General features: G+C 36.9%; 1 protein-coding gene across 1 annotated transcript; it reads right to left on the reverse strand.

Annotated features, from left to right (window-relative positions):
• Positions 1–9,171: 9,171 nt before the first annotated feature.
• LOC102413287 (olfactory receptor 13C2-like) lies at positions 9,172–11,462 on the reverse strand. The gene has a single exon (XM_006043245.3). The coding sequence runs from the start codon at positions 10,305–10,307 to the stop codon at positions 9,360–9,362; it is 948 nt and encodes a 315-aa protein (XP_006043307.3). The 5' UTR covers positions 10,308–11,462; the 3' UTR covers positions 9,172–9,359.
• Between the last annotated feature and the right edge of the window lie 9,194 nt (positions 11,463–20,656).

The raw sequence follows: 20,656 nt of genomic DNA on the forward strand, positions 1-20,656 counted from the left end.
ATAGCTTCTATCTTGTGCAAATTTGCAAGATCTAGATTAACTTGTTTTATTCTCCCTTCATAACCCCAATTCCATGATCGCTTTAATGTTTCTCAGAATCACAATAGTGGTTTATGATTTCATGTTCTCCCTGCTCTCCTGAAGCATAATTGCCTCTATGCTGCTGCAGTGCTGGCCCATTGGCTCAGATTTGTAAAACATAGCACAGTTTTCAAAATTTATTAACATTTCAACCTCCAATCCATGTATGAAAATGAAACACTTTACCAATTATTTCCAGAAAGGCAAAAGTTAGACACGTCTGGTCTCTAATATCCACTTTAGATATTAGTGGATATCTAACATACCTCAGAATATACCTCCACTCCACTGAGGGTTTCTCCATTGGGTTTTCCCCACCCAGCACTCAGTTTTCTTTTTCTGGCTCTGGGCCCTCGTGTTCCCTCTCCCTTCACCTGCTCTTCTGTCTACTTTTAGAAACAAAACAATGAAGTCTTCACCTTTTCTCATCCAGATGGAGTCCCACTCATTCCCTCATTCTTATCTTACATCTTTGTCAGGGTCTCACCTACTCCAAGTCACTTTATATTTTCTCTTTCTCTAAAATGATTTCTGATTACAATGCTAAGATAATTAAATTTTTTTCAACAAATCCCTCTCTTTCTTTCTAAATGTCAGAGCCAGAATAGACTCTAAACTCCTAACCCAACCTTCTCATTTTAAAATTGACAGATAATTCCGGGAACTATAATATATGTAAATCCTATAATAAACCATAATGAAAAAGAATATGTGGATATATTTGACTGAATCACTTTGCCATACACTAGACACTGACACATATTGTAAATCAACTATACATCAATAAAAAATTTTTAATGCAAAAAAATAGTTGACATACATTTGAGGAAGTTCAATGACTTGTCTAGGCAAATGAGAAACTCTGGAACACACACAGTCAAAAGTTTTATCCCACCTTCAAAACTCATTTCTTCATCTCAATATTTTTCCTACCAACTAGTGTTTCTTTTAAAGCAAATATCTTTATCGGCTTTCTGGCATAGCTAGGACCTATTAATAAATTTTGTAAATCTGAGATTACAGAAGGAGATGGCTAATGTCTGTTCGCATTTACCTCAGCACACAGAATGCACATCTTCACTTTTGGTTAAAGTGTGCTTCAATATTTAAAGGTGATCTTCAGCAAAGTCTTTCCTGAGAGTCTAGTGTAGTGCTCAAAAGAGTAAAGGATTCTAAAATTGCAATTTTGATAGTATTCTATGAAAACTGTATTAAAGTGGGTTGTGCAGAGGTACTTTTACTCAGAAGATTATACTAGAAAAGGACATGGATGTTCCTAGTTTGCAAAAAATTAACCCAAATCTTGCCTGACTCACTGTGTCACATGCATAGCTCATGTTAATTAAAAACTGTTTAATAATTTCTTAAGAGAAATAATGATATGAAGATTTGTTCTGCCCAAATCACCCCCTATGATTTTCTCCAAAATCTTCCAAAGGGCAATCCCTAGAACTTCACTACTGAAGTCTCCTACTGCTTTTAGGGACCTTCCAACTCCCTTAACAATTTAACTTTATTTTAGGTTATTCTGAAACCTAAAGAAGTTAAGAAAGTTTCCATTTCTTCTGGGGGTAATTCTTCAACTTCAATTAAGAAATTCAGGGCAAAAAAAAACAATAGTAAAATTTTTGTAATTATTTCAAGGCACTTGGCTAAGTAAAAGGCCTGATTCTTGAGAAATATCTGTGCAAGCAGAACTAGAGGGGACTATTTGCCTATTCCATTCCTCTGCAGATGGCCCTTGAACTACATAGCAAACATTCCAATTAATAGAACTGTAGAGATGCCATCCCAAATAGCCTCTGAGCTTGTAATGTGACCCATTCCTTTTCAGCAATCTCTACAATTATCTCAGTTATCAGAGTAATAGAAGATAAAACATTCTTATTCCACTTTTAAATGGCCACAAGGTGAGATTTGGGCTCTAGATTGTTTTCTTGGGCTCTACTTCTTTGAGGAAAAATGTCTGTTATTTACTTTGACTGAATTTTATATTCATTTTTATTATTGGTTTTCTAAAATTTTACAAAGAGATTCTTAAATGTGGCTTTCTTTTAACTTACCCTTCTTAACATTACAGATCTTCTTGAGTTTAAGGCTTGATGTCTTTTGTAAGTTTGAGAAAATCACTCAGTATTAGCCAATTTCTTTTCTACCCCACTTCCCCTCTTTCCTCTCCCCCTCAGTGTTCAGCTATACATACTAGTCTTTTCCAACATGACCCATATAAGCTCTTACACTCCTTTCTGTATTTTCCATTCTTTTTTTCTCCATACATCAGTCTGGATATTTCTGATTAACCTTTCAATTTGCTAAGCCTTTCTTCCATTGTGTCCAAGATGTGGTAAATCCATCTCTAGTTCCTCATTCTGGCTATATTTTTCAGCTCCATAATATCTACTTGATGATTTAATATAATATCAAATGCTCTAGTGAACTTATCATCTTGTAATGTATGTAAAGGTACATGTTAACACTGGTTATTTTCAAATAGGTCTGGTAACTTCTATATTTGGATCATCCTGAGAGACTTTCAATCATCTGTTTTCATCTTTTGATCTTATATCTTACCAGTTATCACACATAAAAAACATATAATCTCTGGATGATGTTTTATTTATACAAAGAGAATTTCCTTTATCCTTTGATACAAGCCTAGATTGAGAAAGACTGCTTTAATCCAAAGAGTCACTGAGACCAGGTAGAGATGGATTTCAGGTTTTGTAGAACTTGGCCAAAAATCTGTTTCATCTCCTATTTTAGATTTATCCCTCTAGGTTCCAAACTGAGAACCTGGAGTTTGTACAAGGGAGATTTCCCTTTCAAGAGTCAATGGACTTCAATTTTTATCTCATACCCACTGTGGGACTGATAAAACCTAAGTGAAAGCAAAGTTGCTCAGTTGTGTCCGACTCTGCGACCCCATGGACTGTAGCCTACCAGGCTTCTCAGTAAAACCTAACCTAACATATTTAACCTCCTTTTGCTCAATTTCAAGCACTCTTACTATGGGCAGCCTAAAAATTAGCAAGTGCTTCATGTGGTAAATGAATTATACCTGTTGAGATCATTTAACCTCCTTAATTCAGAAACTTGGCCTCCCTTCAGTTCAGAATAGAATGTCTTGGTAGGTTTAACTCTCTCTAGAACCTTAGCTCCTCATATCCTGACTCATTAAGAAGCAACCATATTTGTTAAAAAAAAATTATATTTGTCTAGGTTTGTCATAACTTTTCTTCCAAGGAGCAAGCACTTTTTAATTTCATGGCTGCAGTCACCATCTGCAATGATTTTGGAGCCCAAGAAAATAAAAATCTATCACTGTTTCCACTTTTTTCCCATCTATTTGCCATGAAGTGATGGGACCAGATGCCATGATCTTCTTTGTTTGAATACTGAGTTTTAAGCCAGCTTTTTCACTCTGGCCTTTCACCTTCATCAGGAAGCTCTTGAGCTTCTCTTTGCTTTCTGCCATTAAAGTGGTAACATCTGCATATCTAAGGTTGTTGATATTTCTACCAGCAATCTTGGTTCCAGCTTTTGATTCATCCAGCCCAGCATTTAACATGATGTACTCTGCATATAAGTTAAATAAGCAGGATGACAATATACAGTCTTGGCTATTGCAAATAGTGCCACTATATACAATTGGGTGCACATATCTTTTTGAATTAGTGTTTGTGTTTTCTGGATGTATATCCAGGAGTAGAATTGCTACGTCATATGGTAGTTTTATTTTTAGTTTTCTGAGAATTTTCCATATTGTCTTCCAGAGTGGCTGCACAAATTTATATTCCCACCAACAGTGTACAAGGGTTCCCTTTTCTCTACATTCTCATCAACATTTGTTATTTATGTTCTTTTTGATGGCAGCCATTCTGACATGTGGGAGGTGATATCTCATTATGATTTTGATTTGAATTTCCCTGATAATTAGCTATGTTGAACATCTCTTCATGTATCTGTGGGCCATCTGCATTTCCTCTCTTGAAGAATATCTCTTCAGTTCTTCTGCTCATTTTTAAATCAGGTTGTTTCCTTTTTTGAGGTTGAGCTGTATGATTAATTTATATATACTGGATATTAATCCTTTATTGGTCATATGATTTACAAATATCTCCCCCTATTCACTAAGCGGTCTTTTCATTTTGCTGATGGTTTCCTTTACCGTGCAAAAGCCTTTACATTTAAGTAGGCCCCATTTTTTTATTTCTACTTTTATTTCCTTTACTTAAAGATACATATCCAAAAAAATTATTGCTGCAATTTATGTCAAAGAATGTTCTGTCTATGTTTTCCTCTAGGTTTTGTGTAGTATCTGACCTTACACTTAGATAAAAAGATTTGCCGTTTGCAGCAATATGGATGGTCTCAGAGGGCATTATGCAAGTGAAACAAGTCAGGCAAAGAAAGAAAAGTGATATGATATCACTTATACATGGAACCTAAAAAATACAAAAAACTAGTGAATGTAACAGAAAAGAAGCAGACTCACAGATCTAGATCTCCCCTCTACCCTGATGTTGGGAAAGATTGAGGATGGAAGGAAAATGGGGCAACAGATGATGAGATGGTTGGATGGAATCACCAGCTCAGTGGACATGAGTTTGATCAAACTCCAGGAGACAGTGAAGGACAAGGAAGCCTGAGGTGCTGCAGTTCATGGGGTCACAAAGAGTTGGATGTGACTTCTCAACTGAACAACAACAAACAGAACAAATGAGGGCTTACCAGTGGTATTGAGTGGGGCAGGATATATGGGCAGGCAAGTGGGAGATAGAAACTACTGAGTATAACATAGGCTGCTGCTGCTGCTGCTAAGTCACTTCAGTCGTGTCCAACTGTATGTGACCCCATAGAGGGCAGCCCACCAGGCTCCCCCGTACCTGGGATTCTCCAGGGAAGAACACTGGAGTGGGTTGCCATTTCCTTCTCCAATGTGTGAAAGTGAAAAGTGAAAGTGAAGTCGCTCAGTCGTGTCCGACTCTTAGCAACCCCATGGACTGCAACCAGGCTCCTCTAGAAATATGTATTTACAACATGGAAAATATAGACATATTTAGTGATAACTAAATATTATATAACTTTTTAAATTGTAATTTTAAATATTTTAATTATTTTTTAAAGTGATTTTCTGATGAAAAACTAACATTTTCAGTGGGAAAACAAAGTTTCTTTGTTTGGGGCTCATATTTTTTACTTGTTATTTAATGCTTACATATCATTTTATATGAGTTGATTTTCAGTCCCTCTATAATGAAGAAAATAACTCTTTTTAAATAAACAGATGATACAGTATTAGTATCCTAATGAGGAGCTGCCAGAAATAATGACTATTCTAGTGAATTACTGCCTGAATGTTCATAGATCCATACAAAGTTATTATTATGGATAGGCATTACATAATTTTCAGTGACAACTCAAAATCTAATTTGTAGCATGTTTTCCTAGTGAACTATCTCCAAATTTGATGAACAACCTTCCCAATTAACTTGAAGAGTCCCTGGGAGTATTTCACATGTGCTGAATATATGTCCACCTCCTCCCCGTCAGGATACTGCTATCACACTGTTAAGATCTGCTATTCCTATCACTCCCCTGGAATCTGATTCTTCAGTTCAGTTCAGTTCACTCTCTCAGTCGTGTCCAACTATTTACGACCCCATGAATCGCAGCACGCCAGGCCTCCCTGTCCATCACCAACTCCCAGAGTTCACTCAGACTTATGTCCATCAAGTCAGGATGCCATCCAGCCAGTGATGCCATCCAGCCAACTCATCCTCTGTTGTCCCCTTCTCCTCCTGCCTCTAATTCCTCCCAGCATCAGAGTCTTTTCCAATGAATCAACTCTTCACATGAGGTGGCCAAAGTACTGGAGTTTCAGCTTTAGCATCATTCCTGCCAAAGAAATCCCAGGGCTGATCTCCTTCAGAATGGACTGGTTGGATCTCCTTGCAGTCCAAGGGACTCTCAAGAGTCTTCTCCAACACCACAGTTCAAAAGCATCAATTCTTCAGCGCTCAGCTTTCTTCACAGTCCAACTCTCACATCCATACATGACCACTGGAAAACCATAGCCTTGACTAGATGGACATTTGTTGGCAAAGTAATGTCTCTGCTTTTCAATATGCTATCTAGGTTGGTCATAACTTTCCTTCCAAGGAGTAAGCGTCTTTTAATTTCATGGCTGCGGTCACCATCTGCAGTGATTTTAGAGCCCAAAAAAATAAAGTCTGATACTAATTCTTACATTGTCTCAAATAGGCCCTACTGTTTAGTGTCCCATAAATTAGATGTTCCAAACTAGGACACTTTTGACATGAAATGAGTAATTACTAATTACACTGTAGCAGCTGGTATTAATTAGATTAGTTCTGAGCAAATCGAAAGATATGGTCACCATTCCAAGGTTGTTTCCATTAGGGTCATCACGTTCCAAGGCCACAGGATGTTTCACACACAAAATATCGGCATCATATTTCGCTACCAGCACCCTGAAACAGTACTGTTTGTGCCATGGCTGACGGAAACTACTTTGGTTTACACCTGATCATTTCCAAGGACCAGATCTAAGTCCATGGAGTCAAGCTAGGAAAACAATCAATCTCTGACAATATCATACAATCTTTGAACTCAGGGTGATAATACATTTAAGATATCATTCTAATCTGAGGCCCAGTGAACCCTATTAATATAAGAAGAGACTTAGATGATAAAGAATCTTCCTTATGGTGGAGGTTAGGAAGAAAGAGATGTCTAATTAAGGTTTTCTTGTTTCCTTTTCTTCATCGTAATTTCCTTATTAGTTCAGTTCAGTCGCTCAGTAGTGTCCGACTCTTTGCTACCCCATGAATCGCAGCAGGCCAGGCCTCCCTGTCCATCACCAACTCCAGGTGTTCACTCAGACTCACGTCCATCGAGTTGGTGATGCCATCCAGCCATCTCATCCTCTGTTGTCCCTTTTCCTCCTGCCCCCAATCCCTCACAGCATCAGAGTCTTCCAATGAGTCAACTCTTCCTCAAATTTTCACTTAGTAAAAAGAAGTCCAGAGCCAGCCATAGCTCAGGGAACAAAGGGAAAATAATCCACACATGGCATGAAACAAACTGGAAAAAGAACCACATCAACATTGATGACACTGAAGAACAGGCTCAAATGACTAGCAATGAAGCCTAAATAGTGATCAGGAATCAGAAATGATTATCCACAACCAGAAGTTTCTAACTACAACTATTCCCTCACACTTCTGTATTCTATCTCCCTTTGAATGGCACATTTTTTGTCCTAATAAAGTCAAATAAAATTCAAAAATTGCTAGTCTCTGTTCCCAAAGAAAGACCAATCTTCCATATGGTGTTTCAACTTTCTGGGAGGGTGCATAATGACCAACATTGAATCCAACTATTGAGAAAACCTGAAAACCAGTGAAAAAACTGTGATCTCATTTTTCAGAAAAAAATCTTTGGGGGCAGCTTCTCATTGACCATCATGATGAAAGAAGTAAATGTAAAAGAATAACTCAAAAAATAATATATATATATATATATATATATATATATATAAACTTTTCAGAAAAGAAACTTCCAAGAGCTCATTTTATTCCCTGTACAGTTTCAGAAAGCATACCATTCCAAGAGGAAGTCAGTTAGGTCTTTTTTTTTTTTCCTTTTTTTTTAGTTATATGTAGGATCTGGGAGTGATTAACTGATGGTTATCTCAAATTTCTTAAGGAACACTCTAAAAAAATTACTAATAGAGTTAAAACAACATTTCAAGGAGATAGAGATAGAAATAGAAAGGACTCAAGAGAAATAGAGTCAATTTCTCTCTTTGTGTTATGGTAGTCTGTATAATGTTCCTCACTGCTTTATTTGTGAAATATAAGGGGAGAAATGTATGCCTTCCTTATGGTGAAAATAAATACAAGATTTTAAAAAATTAAAGGATAGGGTAGAAAAACAATATTTTAAAATCTAAATAAAAATGAACAATTAAGTATTATGGGACTTTTGTTAGCATTAGAAAGTTAAGCAATCAAAGAGAAAAAAAAACCAAGTAACTTAGTAAAGTTTTTTTTTTAATTCTAAAATAAACATAATCAAAACTAAATAAAATTTAAAATTCAGAGGCTAATATGATAGCAGTTACAGAGAAAAGAGATATAATATTAAAATAAACATTAAAGTCTAACATGAAAATCTGAAGTATGCAACTCAGATCAAGAAGAAGTACGGACTTCCTTTATGGTCCAATGGGTGGGAATCTGACTTGCAGTGAAAGGGACATGAGTTGGATCTCTGGTTGGGGAACTAAAATCCCACATACCTGGGACAACCAAGCCCAGTAAGCCTGAGTGCTACAACTATTGAGACAGTGAGCTCTGGAGTCCACATGCCATAACTAGAAAGTTCATGTGCTGCAATATCCCACATGCTGCAACTAAGATCCAACAGACCCAAATAAATAAATATTTTAAATAAAAGGAAGAAATAAAATGACAAAGGGGATTTTTTTGAAGATTGAAGGTTACAAACAGAGGAAAGAAATACAAACCCCAGATAAAAATCAAATGTAAAAACCATCTAAAAGATAGATTCACATTTCTTAAAAACAGATTCTTCTTCGATTGGCAATACATTGAACACTTCATAGATAGAGAGCCAATGGAACAGAGAAAAAGATATAGCTCTATTTTTATCAATGGGTAATTTGACTCAGAAGTTATTTATATTTACAGCTTTAAATATCAGGTATTTGGTTGTAAGACCAAAGCAGTTAGATCCCATGTATCAGAAGGTATATATATTTAAAAAAAAAAAAAAAACTGCCAAAGCAGATATGTTGAAAGTAGAAAAGAATAATTTAATGCCTCCTGGAGAAGGAAATGGCAACCCACTCCAGTGTTCTTGCCTGGAGAATCCCAGGGATGGGGGAGCCTGGTGGCCTGCGTCTATGGGGTCGCACAGAGTCGAACACAACTGAAGCGACTTAGCAGCAGTAGCAGCAGCAGTTGGATATAAGGGGCTTCCTAGGTGGCTCAGTGGTAAAGAATCTGTCTGCCAATGCAGGAGATGAGGGTTTGATCCCTGGATCAGAAAGATCCCCTGGAGAAGAAAATGGCAACCCATTCATATTCTTGCCTAGGAAATCCCATAGACAGAGGAGCCTGGTGGGCTACAGTCCACTGGGTTGCAAAAAAGTTGGAGAAGACTCAGCGACTAACCAACAAAATTGATTAATTGATTTCTACATTGTGATTATAAGTTACCTGTCCCTTTTAAATTTTTCTTCTCAGTAAATGTTTTACTGCTTCCTTCACATCCTTGTTCCTGAGACTATAGATTAAAGGATTAATCATAGGAGTCATCACTCCATAGAACACAGATACAAGTTTGTCCGTAACATCCATGTCATCTGAATTAAGTGTCTCTTTAGACTTGGGCTTCATGTACATGAAGAGAATGGTTCCGTAGAATATTATCACCACAGTCAAGTGGGCTGAGCAGGTAGAGAAGACTTTGCTTCTCCCCTCAGAAGAGCGAATTCTGAGGATGCTCATAATAATTAATGTGTAAGAGATAAAGATTAACAATAATGGTGTCATTGTGAATAAGGTTGTGGCCACAAGCATGATGAACTCGTTACCTGAGATATCAGCACAGGCCAATTTCATGACAGCCAGAATTTCACAGGCGAAATGATTGATGACATTATTCCTGCAGAAAGGCAATTGTACTACGCACCCAGTTTGTACTGTAGAGTTGACAACTCCTACGATCCAAGAGCCAGCTGCCATGGGTACATAGGAACCCTTGCTCATGATGACAGAATATCTCAGAGGGTTGCAAATAGCCACATACCGGTCAAAGGCCATCATGCCCAGGAGCACACACTCTGTTGTCCCCATGGCCAAGCCAAGGAACATCTGCACAGCACAGCCAGAGAAGGAGATGGTCTTTTTTTCTGAGAGGAAGCTCACCAGCACGGGGGGAATGGAGACAGTGGTGAAGCAGATGTCCAGGAAGGAGAGGTTCCCCAGGAAGAAGTACATAGGGGTGTGAAGATGGGAGTCTAAGATGCTGATGAGAATAAGGGTACCATTTCCCAGAAGGATGACCACATACATTATTAAGACTACCACAAAAAAGAGTAGCTCAAGCCTTGGATAACCAGAAAGCCCCTTCAGAAAAAATTCCACCAGAATGGTTTGGTTTTCCCATTCCATTGTATGGTTTCTTTTTCACCTGTAATACATTAGAGTATTTTAAGATAAAATATGTATTCTACTATGATTATATTCAACTATGTACCAATGTAACATATACTCATAGGAAGAAAAGAAAATATAAAAAGGAATAGACCAAAGAAAGAAGAAAAGAAATAAAGTGGACCAAATAGAATAGAGAGGGGGAAGGGAAGAGAAATGAACATATTTTCAAGCTACAAGCAATATGCCATGTAATTTATTGAATCTCATCAAGGTTCTGGAGGAGAAAGGTATCATCATCCACGTTTTACAATAAATAAATCAAAGCAAAAATATTAATTAAACTCAATTAAATGTAAATTTAGAGCAGAGGTAAGATTCAAACCCAAGTCTTCCTTGCTGAAGCCTGAGCTTTTGGTCATATTTGTCACCACAAGTTAAGGTTTAAAATAAATACGAGTATTGCATTATGTGTAACTGAAAAGTAAACTATTTTTATTGGCTACAAACCACCACTGGAGAACGAAAGGGCAACTCACTCCAATGTTCTTGCCTGGAAAATCTCATGGACAGAAGAGCCTGGTGGGCTACAGTCCATGGGGTCACAAAGAGTTGGACATAACTTAGTGACTAAACGACAACAAACCCCCACACAATAGACTAATGATCTTGTCACTGTTCCATGTTACTCTGCTATGCTTATTATCTGACTTGTCCATTAGCATGAAAAATTCATTAAGGCAGGGACTTTTTCTTGTTTACTTCTACAATACCAGTATCTACAATATAACAGACACAGAGATAAGAGGTTCAGAAATATTTGTTGAATAAATGAATATAGCCAAGGACCAAATGACTACTAATTACTTTATTTGTACCTTACCTAATTTAGTCAGAGAAGCAACCCTATTAGGCAATTATTGCTATTATTAGCATTGTCATTTTCATTATAAAAAAAGGAAGAAAATAAGTAATTTGCTTAAGGTCAAGGTCAAGGTCATAGCTAAATAAGTGGTTGAGCCAGAACTTGAATCCAAGCCATATGGCTGTGGAGTTCAAACTTAATTGCTCATTTTGCAGAGAACTTGACTCACGGTCTAGAATATCTTGTAATCTAATAGACAACACTAATATTTCAAAAGAAACATCAGACCAAATAGGGGATTAGTCAGAAAGAAGAGTTCAATATGGTGATTTGAGAGCACTTTAATTCTTTATATTTTGAGGGAAATTATTCATTTCTGTGACAAAAATATATCTATTAGTGTGTGCTGCTATTGCTGCTAAGTCGCTTCAGTCGTGTCCGACTCTGTGCGACCCCATAGACGGCAGCCCACCAGGCTCCCCCGTCCCTGGGATTCTCCAGGCAAGAACACTGGAGTGGGTTGCCATTTCCTTCTCCAATGCATGAAAGTGAAAAGTCAAAGGGAATAATTCTTCGTAATTCTGTCGTCTCCCCTTATGAGTAGTTCTATCTACTTTTTCACTGCTATTCTTAATTAATTTCTCTTTTCATGAGTTTCACAAGAGGTTTTCCCCTATTACAAGTTTTCTCCAAAAAAAAAATTTTAATGCTTTTGGAGAGATTTGTCCTTTCCACTTTGTTTCATTAATGTAGGTTTTTGTGTTTGTAAGTTTCTTTAGGATTATTTGGTATTTTATAATTTCATGAAATAAGAAAAACTATTTCTTAATATTTTATCTTTATCCTCTTTCTAGCTCTGAGTCATTTAAAACACTTTGTAGATTTATATATGAAATGTTCTTGTTACTGGTTTCCAGATAATTTTTTTCTCCTTCTGTCTTTAATCCAAGTGTTATCTAGATATGCATACCTAGTGATCAGATACTTTTATTCCATTTTATTATATCTAATTCATTTTATTATGATAAAAAATGTGACCTGTAATTCTAAAGGTATATATTTTGGGGTTCCACTTACTTGATCCATGTTGTAAATGTCAACAAAAAATATGAATTCTCTTTGGGGGAGATATATTATTTATATATATGTATACATACACACAACAATACATGTATACACATAATCAGGTTTATTAAATGCCCTATTCAGATCCTTGAGATTATTTTCAGTTATCTATATTTAATTAACTCTATATAATGATGGTTGGATGATTTCACTGACTTGATGGGCATGAGTTTGAGCACGCTCCGGGAGTTGGTGATAGGGAATCCTGGCGTGCTGCAGTCCATTGGGTTGCAGAGTCAGACATAACTGAGTTACTGAACTGAACTGAACTGAACTGAATAAAGTTTTACTTGTATATCTAGAATTAATTTTATATGCTTAGTTCTGTGTTGTTTAGTGTATACCTATTTATGGCTGGTAAACTTTATACACTGTGAATGTTTCAATTAATTTTTATCACATTTTGTATTTTAAATTTAAATTCTACATTTATGATATTGATATCCAAGCAAGAATACTGGATGGGTTGCTATTTCCTTCTCCAGGGGATGTTTCTGGCCCAGGGATTGAACCTGCATCTCTTACTCTCCTGTGCTTGGCAGGCAGGATCTTTACCACCAGTGCCACCTGGGAAGCCCAACTTTAGCTCTCTCTGTTGTGTGTACTCAGTCACGTCCAGTCCTTTGCGACCCTATGCACTGTAGAACACCAGGCTCCTCTGTCCATGGGATTTTCTAGGCAAGAATACTGGAGTGGGTTGCCATTTCCTACTCCAGGGGATCTTCCTGACCCAGGGAAGTACAAAATGTGATAAAAATAGGTCAATTAATTCACAATTTGTGAAGAAGGTTATCAGCCATAAACAGGTGTACACTAAACAACACAGAAACTAAGCATATAAAAATAATCCTAGATACACAAGTAAAACTTTATTATAAATATTGATATAGAATTGATTAAATACAGCTAGCAGAAAAATTATCTCAAATATTTGAATAGCACATTCAATAATTGCCCTGATTATGTATATACATGTATTATGTGTATATATATATATATAAATCATAATATCTGCCCCAAAGACAATTCATATTTTTTGTTGACATTTTCAACATGAATCAAGTAACTTGCTGCCAAAAATATATAACTTTAGACTTACAGGTCACATTTTTTATTATAATAAAATAAACTAAATATAATAATAATTGTATAAAAATATCTGATCACTAAATATGTACAACATATATGTGGGTGTAAGTTGTTAATTCTTTTTACAGTCATTGCTTTTTTATGAGCATATTCACTCCATTCACTTTAGAATACAATTATAAATGTACTTCATTCCTTTCCTTCCATATACTTTATTTTTATTAAATACTTATTCTGCATTACTTATATTTCCCACTTTCTTATTTCTGCTGGCTGATTAAATTGTCATTCACCAATTGTTTGCCTTAACTTGAACACTTTGTTCCTTTTTTCCGTTCCATGAGTGGTGAGTTACCTTCTTTCTTTACTTTCACAATCTGACATACAGACCAAACATTTGTTTGTAAAAACTAACTATTGCATTGGCCAAAAAGTTCATTCAGGTTTTTCTGCACCAGCTTACGAAAAAATCCAAATGAACTTTTTCAACTAGAATGCTCCTAATCTCCTAAATTATCCCTCAAACACCAAATGAGGATAGAACTACAAGCATACCCCACAATTCCAAGATGCTACCAAGATAAATTAGGAGAATCAAATTTAGATTAACTTGAAGGTCAAAAATATATATTAGCTAGAAACACAAAAATGGATACATGAATTGAGACTATTACTGCTAATTGACATGATGTTATTCTATTTGGTACTTTATATGTTTATATATATATATATAATACACACACACATACATATGTATATATTGAAAAGAAAGTGAAAGTGAAGTCGCTCAGTTTTGTCTGACTCTCTGCAACCCTGTGGACTGTAACCCACCAGACTTCTCTGTCCATGGGATTTTCCAGGCAAGAATACTGGAGTGGGATGCCATTTCCTTCTCCAGGAGATCTTCCCGACCCAGGGATTGAACCCGGGTTTCCCACATTGCAGGCAGGCGCTTTATTGTCTGAGCCACCAGGGAAGTTCCATATATGTTGAAAGGAATGTTTAAGAAACTTAGTGACCAAATTCCTAAAGAACTTCTGCTCAGAGAAATAATATTGCTCACTGTGACTTATCCTCTAGGTAGCACTGCACTGATGTCTTACAGGGACGAGCCATGGCTTCATTTCTAATGACCTTGCCTTCTAAAGGTAAGGAGACAGGCACTCTTATACATTCTCAGTGAACATATAAATTGGTGCATCCTCTGTGGAGGACAAATTGGCAGTGTTAAACAGAATCATAAAGGCATGCATATAACCTTTGACTACAGAATTTACCACTAGGTAATTACCACACAATTATGCCTGTGCATAAGTAAAGTAATTTATTTAAAAACTGATTCATTAAAGTACCATTTGTAATAGCAGATGTGGAAGCAATTTAAATTTCTATGAGAAGGGGACATAGAAATAATGAAATACCGGTCTGCTGTCAAAAAGATTAAGAGACTTTTTGTGCATTGATATGGAAAGATTGTCAAGAACTATTAAGTGGAAAAGTAATATTCAGAGAGCCATCCCTCTTTGGGAATTATTTGTCCACCTATCTTTAAAAGGTATTTTGCTCTGAATCTCAGGTCTATCCTCCCAATTTCCGGACATAATTAGTCACCTCAGAATCACTCCAAACTCAACTTCATTTCTCCATTCTAAACTCATCTCCTATCCCCAGCTCTTAACATTTTGTAGCTTTTTATAAAATTTGCATTTTGTTAGAATTTTTCAGATTTTCTGGGTTACTGTGTAAACTACTTGAGACACCAAAGGGCAGTAGATACATGTGAAGTTCATTGAATAATGGAGGTTATACCTACACCTATAAAAATCATCTCTACAAAAACCCTTGTTCAAGAGCTGCCTCCATGCTACATGATATTCTACCAAACATATTCCATGATATTCTTAGGAACACAGGCCTTGCAGGTAGGCTTAGTTTAAATGGTATCTCTGCCCCTTACTAAGCAGGGTGGCCTGGGCATATTTCTGATCATCACCTTCCCCAGCTATAGCATAGAGATAAAGACAGCACCTGTACCATATATGTGTTGATAAGATTAAATGAGATAGTATATATTATACAATTACCACAGTAATGGTTTCCACTATTAGTAGTTTCCTTTATGCCACTCTATCACAGTTCTTCCTCTTGTTAGAATCTTTTTACATCTTTGAACCAGTCATCGGCTTTTCATATGGCCAGGTATATACAGCCGAAAAGTTTAATCACGTCACACACAGTGTTCTGGCAAATGATATTATGTTCATCTTACCATCAAATCCTAATACACTTTATCACGGTATATAACACTCCAGTCCTTTATCACACTCTGATCCTTTGGATGTCAGCAAATTGAGTGGCAAATAGGAAAAATCACTCATAAGGTTCAATTCACTCCGTAAAAAAATAGGATTTTAGGGAGGCATTAGTATGTTCTTTGTCTTAAAAAGATGGCTGACTTTTTTTTTTTTTTTTTTTACTGAGACTGTGTTAACATTTTTAGCAAGCCTATAACATAAAAATATAAATAGAAAAGTCATTAATTTTTACAGTTATAACCTAATAATAGAAAAACAAATATTAAAAATAGTCACCAATAGTGTATGCAAACACACTAGGATAATGCTCAGTCAGGTCTCTTTCTGGCTATTCACTGCTTTGGTAAATCATCTGTTTCACATATGAGGTTTCTTTAAGGCAAATTGGTCATAGTTTTCCTCCTCACATGTTTCTCTGCACAAAGAGTCCTAGCATACTATGTGGCATGTAGTTCATCTTGCTCTCAGTTGATTGAGCCAAATGAATCAGAGTTGCTGCTAGGGGACCAGGAAAGACTTGTTTGTTATGAATTTCATGCTACAGAACACAGAGTTCCCGCTCTACTGTGTAGTGAGCCTTAATGAGCTAGAAATGATAACAGAGTGTTCAAATACTGTGTGCTCCTCTAAAAAGCTACACACTGACACAAAGGAATTCATAACTACTGGGCAAACTCCATTCTGTTCCTTGCTCAAAGCCTTTGCATGTTAAACTGCTCTTGTGATCTCAAAAGTCTTTATTTTTCCCTACTACCTCTCAGTGACTAGACCCTTAAATTCCATTTCCAATATTTAGTCTCTCTTCAGTGAGAAAAACATCTTAATTTCAAACTTGACACATTTAACCCATCAGTCTAACTCTTGCTTGTAGTTGATAAGATTTGGTTCTTGTCTTTACAATAACTTACCTTCAAACCAGGTTCTGACTCTCTTTCTAGGTTGGAGCAACAATAAATATTTTTATCTTTATTTTTTACATGTAGCCAATTTTTATGACTCCTCATTTCATGAACCTCTAAAGAGGCAGCTACTGATGAGTAATCATTTTGCCATGGAAATTCACTGATTTGTTGACATCTATAGAAATATGCAGGTTGCAGGTATGATAACTAGGATAAATTCCTCTAGTTCAAATAAAGAATTGTTAGATTCCTCTAGTTCAAAATAGAAAGAAAATTAATATTTAATAATAAATTTTAGGAATAGGACAACTTGCCCCTGAAGCCCAGGCTGAAATACAACCCCATTGTGGAGACCCACAAATACCTAAAGAACATGCTTCAGGCTTTGGGACACAATTTAAATGTTCTAAAGGATGTTTCTAAACCTCTGTGCAAAATTTTCAAATGCTTCATAGATGAAATATATATAAAACTTATGAGACTCCAGAAATAAAGCCCTAAAGACCTAATTACAGGAAGCCTATTACTCTGCTTCACACAGAATCAGGAAGAGTCTTGTGCAATGTTATCAAAGTTTCCCCAGTTGAATTCTCTGTCTCTCTCTCTCTATCTCTGTCTATCTCTCCCCCGGCTCTCTCTTACACACATACTCATATTAACACACAAACACACCTACACCATTTTTGAAGTATAAATGGTTATTTACAGTACACAATTTCTTTATAGATTTTTTAGAAACTCTAGATTTTATAGACATTCACTTTATATATTTAGTTTATATAAATGCTGACTTTTTGAATAAACATATTATAAATTTCTAAAACTGAGACATCCTGTAAAAGAAAAATTTTAAAAAAGTAAAGAAAGAAAAAAAGGAAGGAAGAGAAAGTAAGGCAAGGAAAGAAAGTATATCCTTAGGGAATACACACACAGAGATGTAAAGAACAAAGAGGAAAATAAATTGAGACTTCTGGTTCAAGATGGCAGAATAGAAGGACATGCACTTATCTCCTCCTGAGAGAACACCAACATTAAACTAGTTGTTCAACAACCATCAAAGGAGGACTCTAGAACCCACCAAAAAAGATACACCACATCCAAAGACAAGAAGATGCTGCTCAAAGACAAAGCTGCAGCGAGATGGTAGCAGCGTGATAAAATCAAATCCCATACTGCCAGGTGGGTGCCCCACAAACTGGAGAACAATAATACCCAATAAGTTCTCCCACTGTTGTGAAAGTTCTGAAACCCACGTCAGGCTTCCCCTCCCGAGGATCCAACAAAGGGACTGGGAATGAGGTAGAAATTGCTAGGTAGTCAGGGTAGGACTGAGACCTCGGTCTTGTTTTCAATAAACATCTCACCCCATTAACCTAAAACTATACCTTTTGTCCTGAATTCCTAAAATGTGTCCTTTCTCTGATAAATTATCAGCACTCAGATCCAGGAAAGGTCAGTAATTAACATCTGTTCCATAAGCTTGAGGGAAAAACAACTGGTGATCCATTCATCTTTAGCCTTTACATCTGGTCTACTTTTAAATGGCCAGGGGGCATGATAAAGGGTGGCAACTTAATCTAAGGATCAATATAAACCATTCAGTTCAGTTGCTCAGTAGTGACTCTTTCCCACACCATGGACTGCAGTATACTAGGCTTCCCTGTCCATCATCAACTCCTGGAGCTTGCTCAAACTCCATTGAGTTGATGATGCCATCCAACCATCTCATTCTCTGTCATCCCCTTCTCCTACTGCTTTCAATCTCTCCTAGCATCAGGGTATTTTCTAATGAGTCAGTTCTTCGCATCAGGTGGCCAAAGTATTGGAGCTTCAGCTTCAGCATCTATCCTTCCAATGAATATTCAGGACTGATTTCCTTTAAGATAGATTGGTTTGATTTTCTTGCTATCCAAGGCCATAAAGATGTTAAGTTAAAATGTGATCTTTAAACTGATTGGTTACAAACGACATATTTTAAGGACAAGAGCCAACCAAAAGTGCACAGATCAGTGCCAGTAAGTCCTGTCTTTCTGGGGGACTATTTACCCCCTCTCAGTGTTTATGCTGTCTATGCAAGGAGATCAAGCCACAGTCAATCCTAAAGCAAATCACTCATGAATATTCATTGGAAGGACTGATGCTGAAACAGAAACTCCAACACTTTGACCACCTGATGTAAAGAACTGATTCCTTGGAAAAGACCCTGGTGCTGGGAAAGACTGAGGGCAGGAGGAGAAGGGGACGGCCGAGGATGAGATGGTTGGATGGCATCACTGACTCAAAGGACATGAGTTTGAACAAGCTCCAAGAGTTGGTGATGGACAGGGAAGCCCAACCTGCTGCATTCTATGGGGTTGCAAAGAGTTGGACATGACTGAGCAACTGAACTGAACTGACTGAGTGTCTGTGCTGAGAGCTTTGTATTTTTTCTCTTTTAAAATAAATCCTATTCACTTGCATGCAACTGTGAGTGTTTGCATGTTCTATTCGTGAAGTTCAGCTCCAGAAATAAGAACTCAGGTTCCCATCTCAGGAATCTCCAGGGAATCTGGCCTTAAGTTTGCCTTAGGCCTAATAACTACCAGGGAGGGGATGCAATGCCACTCATCAGCAAATAATTGGATTAACGTTTTACTAAGTAAGGCCCTGCTCTTCAGGTCAAGACCCATTTTTCCCATTGCCAGTCCCTCCCATTAGAAAACTTACACTTACCTAAAGCTGCAACAAAAAATGATGACTTGGTGTGCTATTGAGGTATGCTGTTGCTGCTGTTGCTTCTGCTAAGTCGCTTCAGTTGTGTTCGACTCTGTGTGACCCCATAGACAGCAGCCCCCCAGACTCCCCCATCCCTGGGATTCTCCAGGCAAGAACAGTGGAGTGGGTTGCCATTTCCTTCTCCAATGCATGGAAGTGAAAAGTGAAAGTGAAGTCACTCAGTCATGTCCGACTCTTAGTGACCCCAAGGACTGCAGCCTACCAGGCTCCTCCATCCATGGGATTTTCCAGGCAAGAGTACTAGAGTGGGGTGCCATTGCCTTCTCCGATAAATGAAGGCAATTCAAAATCAAGAAGTAATTTCCAAGAGAGGTGATAGATGAACTGATACTTAATTTGTGAGTAAAAACTTGAGAAAGAAGGAATATGGGAAGAAAATTTCAAGAAACAGAACTAATAACAACAAGAGTGAAAGACAAGACATGTCATGATGAATCCAGGGAAAGAAAAACTCAGCATCAAAGAAATCTAAATAAAGAGGCAGATGGGGGTTAGGGGAAGATGGATGGAACTAAACAAACCGAAGCAAAGAGGGCCTCGTTTGCCATGTGTCAATCATGGCTTAGTTACAAATGACAGTATACACTCTGGATGACTTAACCAGAATGAAATTATTTCATTTAATTTTATTATTATATGATAGTGTGGGGGTGTTATCATTCCTTCTAAAAAACTTTTTTTTCCAAATCACAAATCCTAAGAAAAATTAGTAAAATATAGAAGACTTTTGTAATAAATTTTCTGAATGAAGAACCCTTTACAGGCTCAAGTATTAAACAAGTATATCAGTATTATGATAGTGTATTTAACATAATGATAGTGTATTTGCCAAGAAAACTTGAATACATGGCTACATCAAAACAGGTGACTTGCCTTTCTTTCCTCCACATCTTGATTCCACAACCCTTTGAAGGGGAAACCCTTCTGGTGTCCTACTCTGAGGAGAAATACGCACATTAAAATTTCTATTTGCTTTAATAAATTTTCTAGAGGAAATTCATAAATTGTTAAAAGATTAGGACCTAGATCAGTCATCTCAGAGGGTTTCTGGAAGCAGCTGGGCTCAAGTTCTTAGAAAAGACAAAATTTCTATAAGGGATATCCTGTGGGTCAAACATAACACACCTAACTTTAGAAGTTTTCCACCTACTTGGAACTCTTAGTTGGGGTGGGTGGAGTTCTATGAGCTGGTGTATGGGAAATAATAGGTTCTCATAACTTATTTTGTCACAGTATGAATCTGATACATCAATGGTCTCAACTTTTGCCATCAGATTTAATCTGTGAATGATGATG

Source organism: Bubalus bubalis, chromosome 3, assembly GCF_019923935.1.
Source record: "Bubalus bubalis isolate 160015118507 breed Murrah chromosome 3, NDDB_SH_1, whole genome shotgun sequence".
NCBI lineage: Eukaryota > Metazoa > Chordata > Mammalia > Artiodactyla > Bovidae > Bubalus > Bubalus bubalis.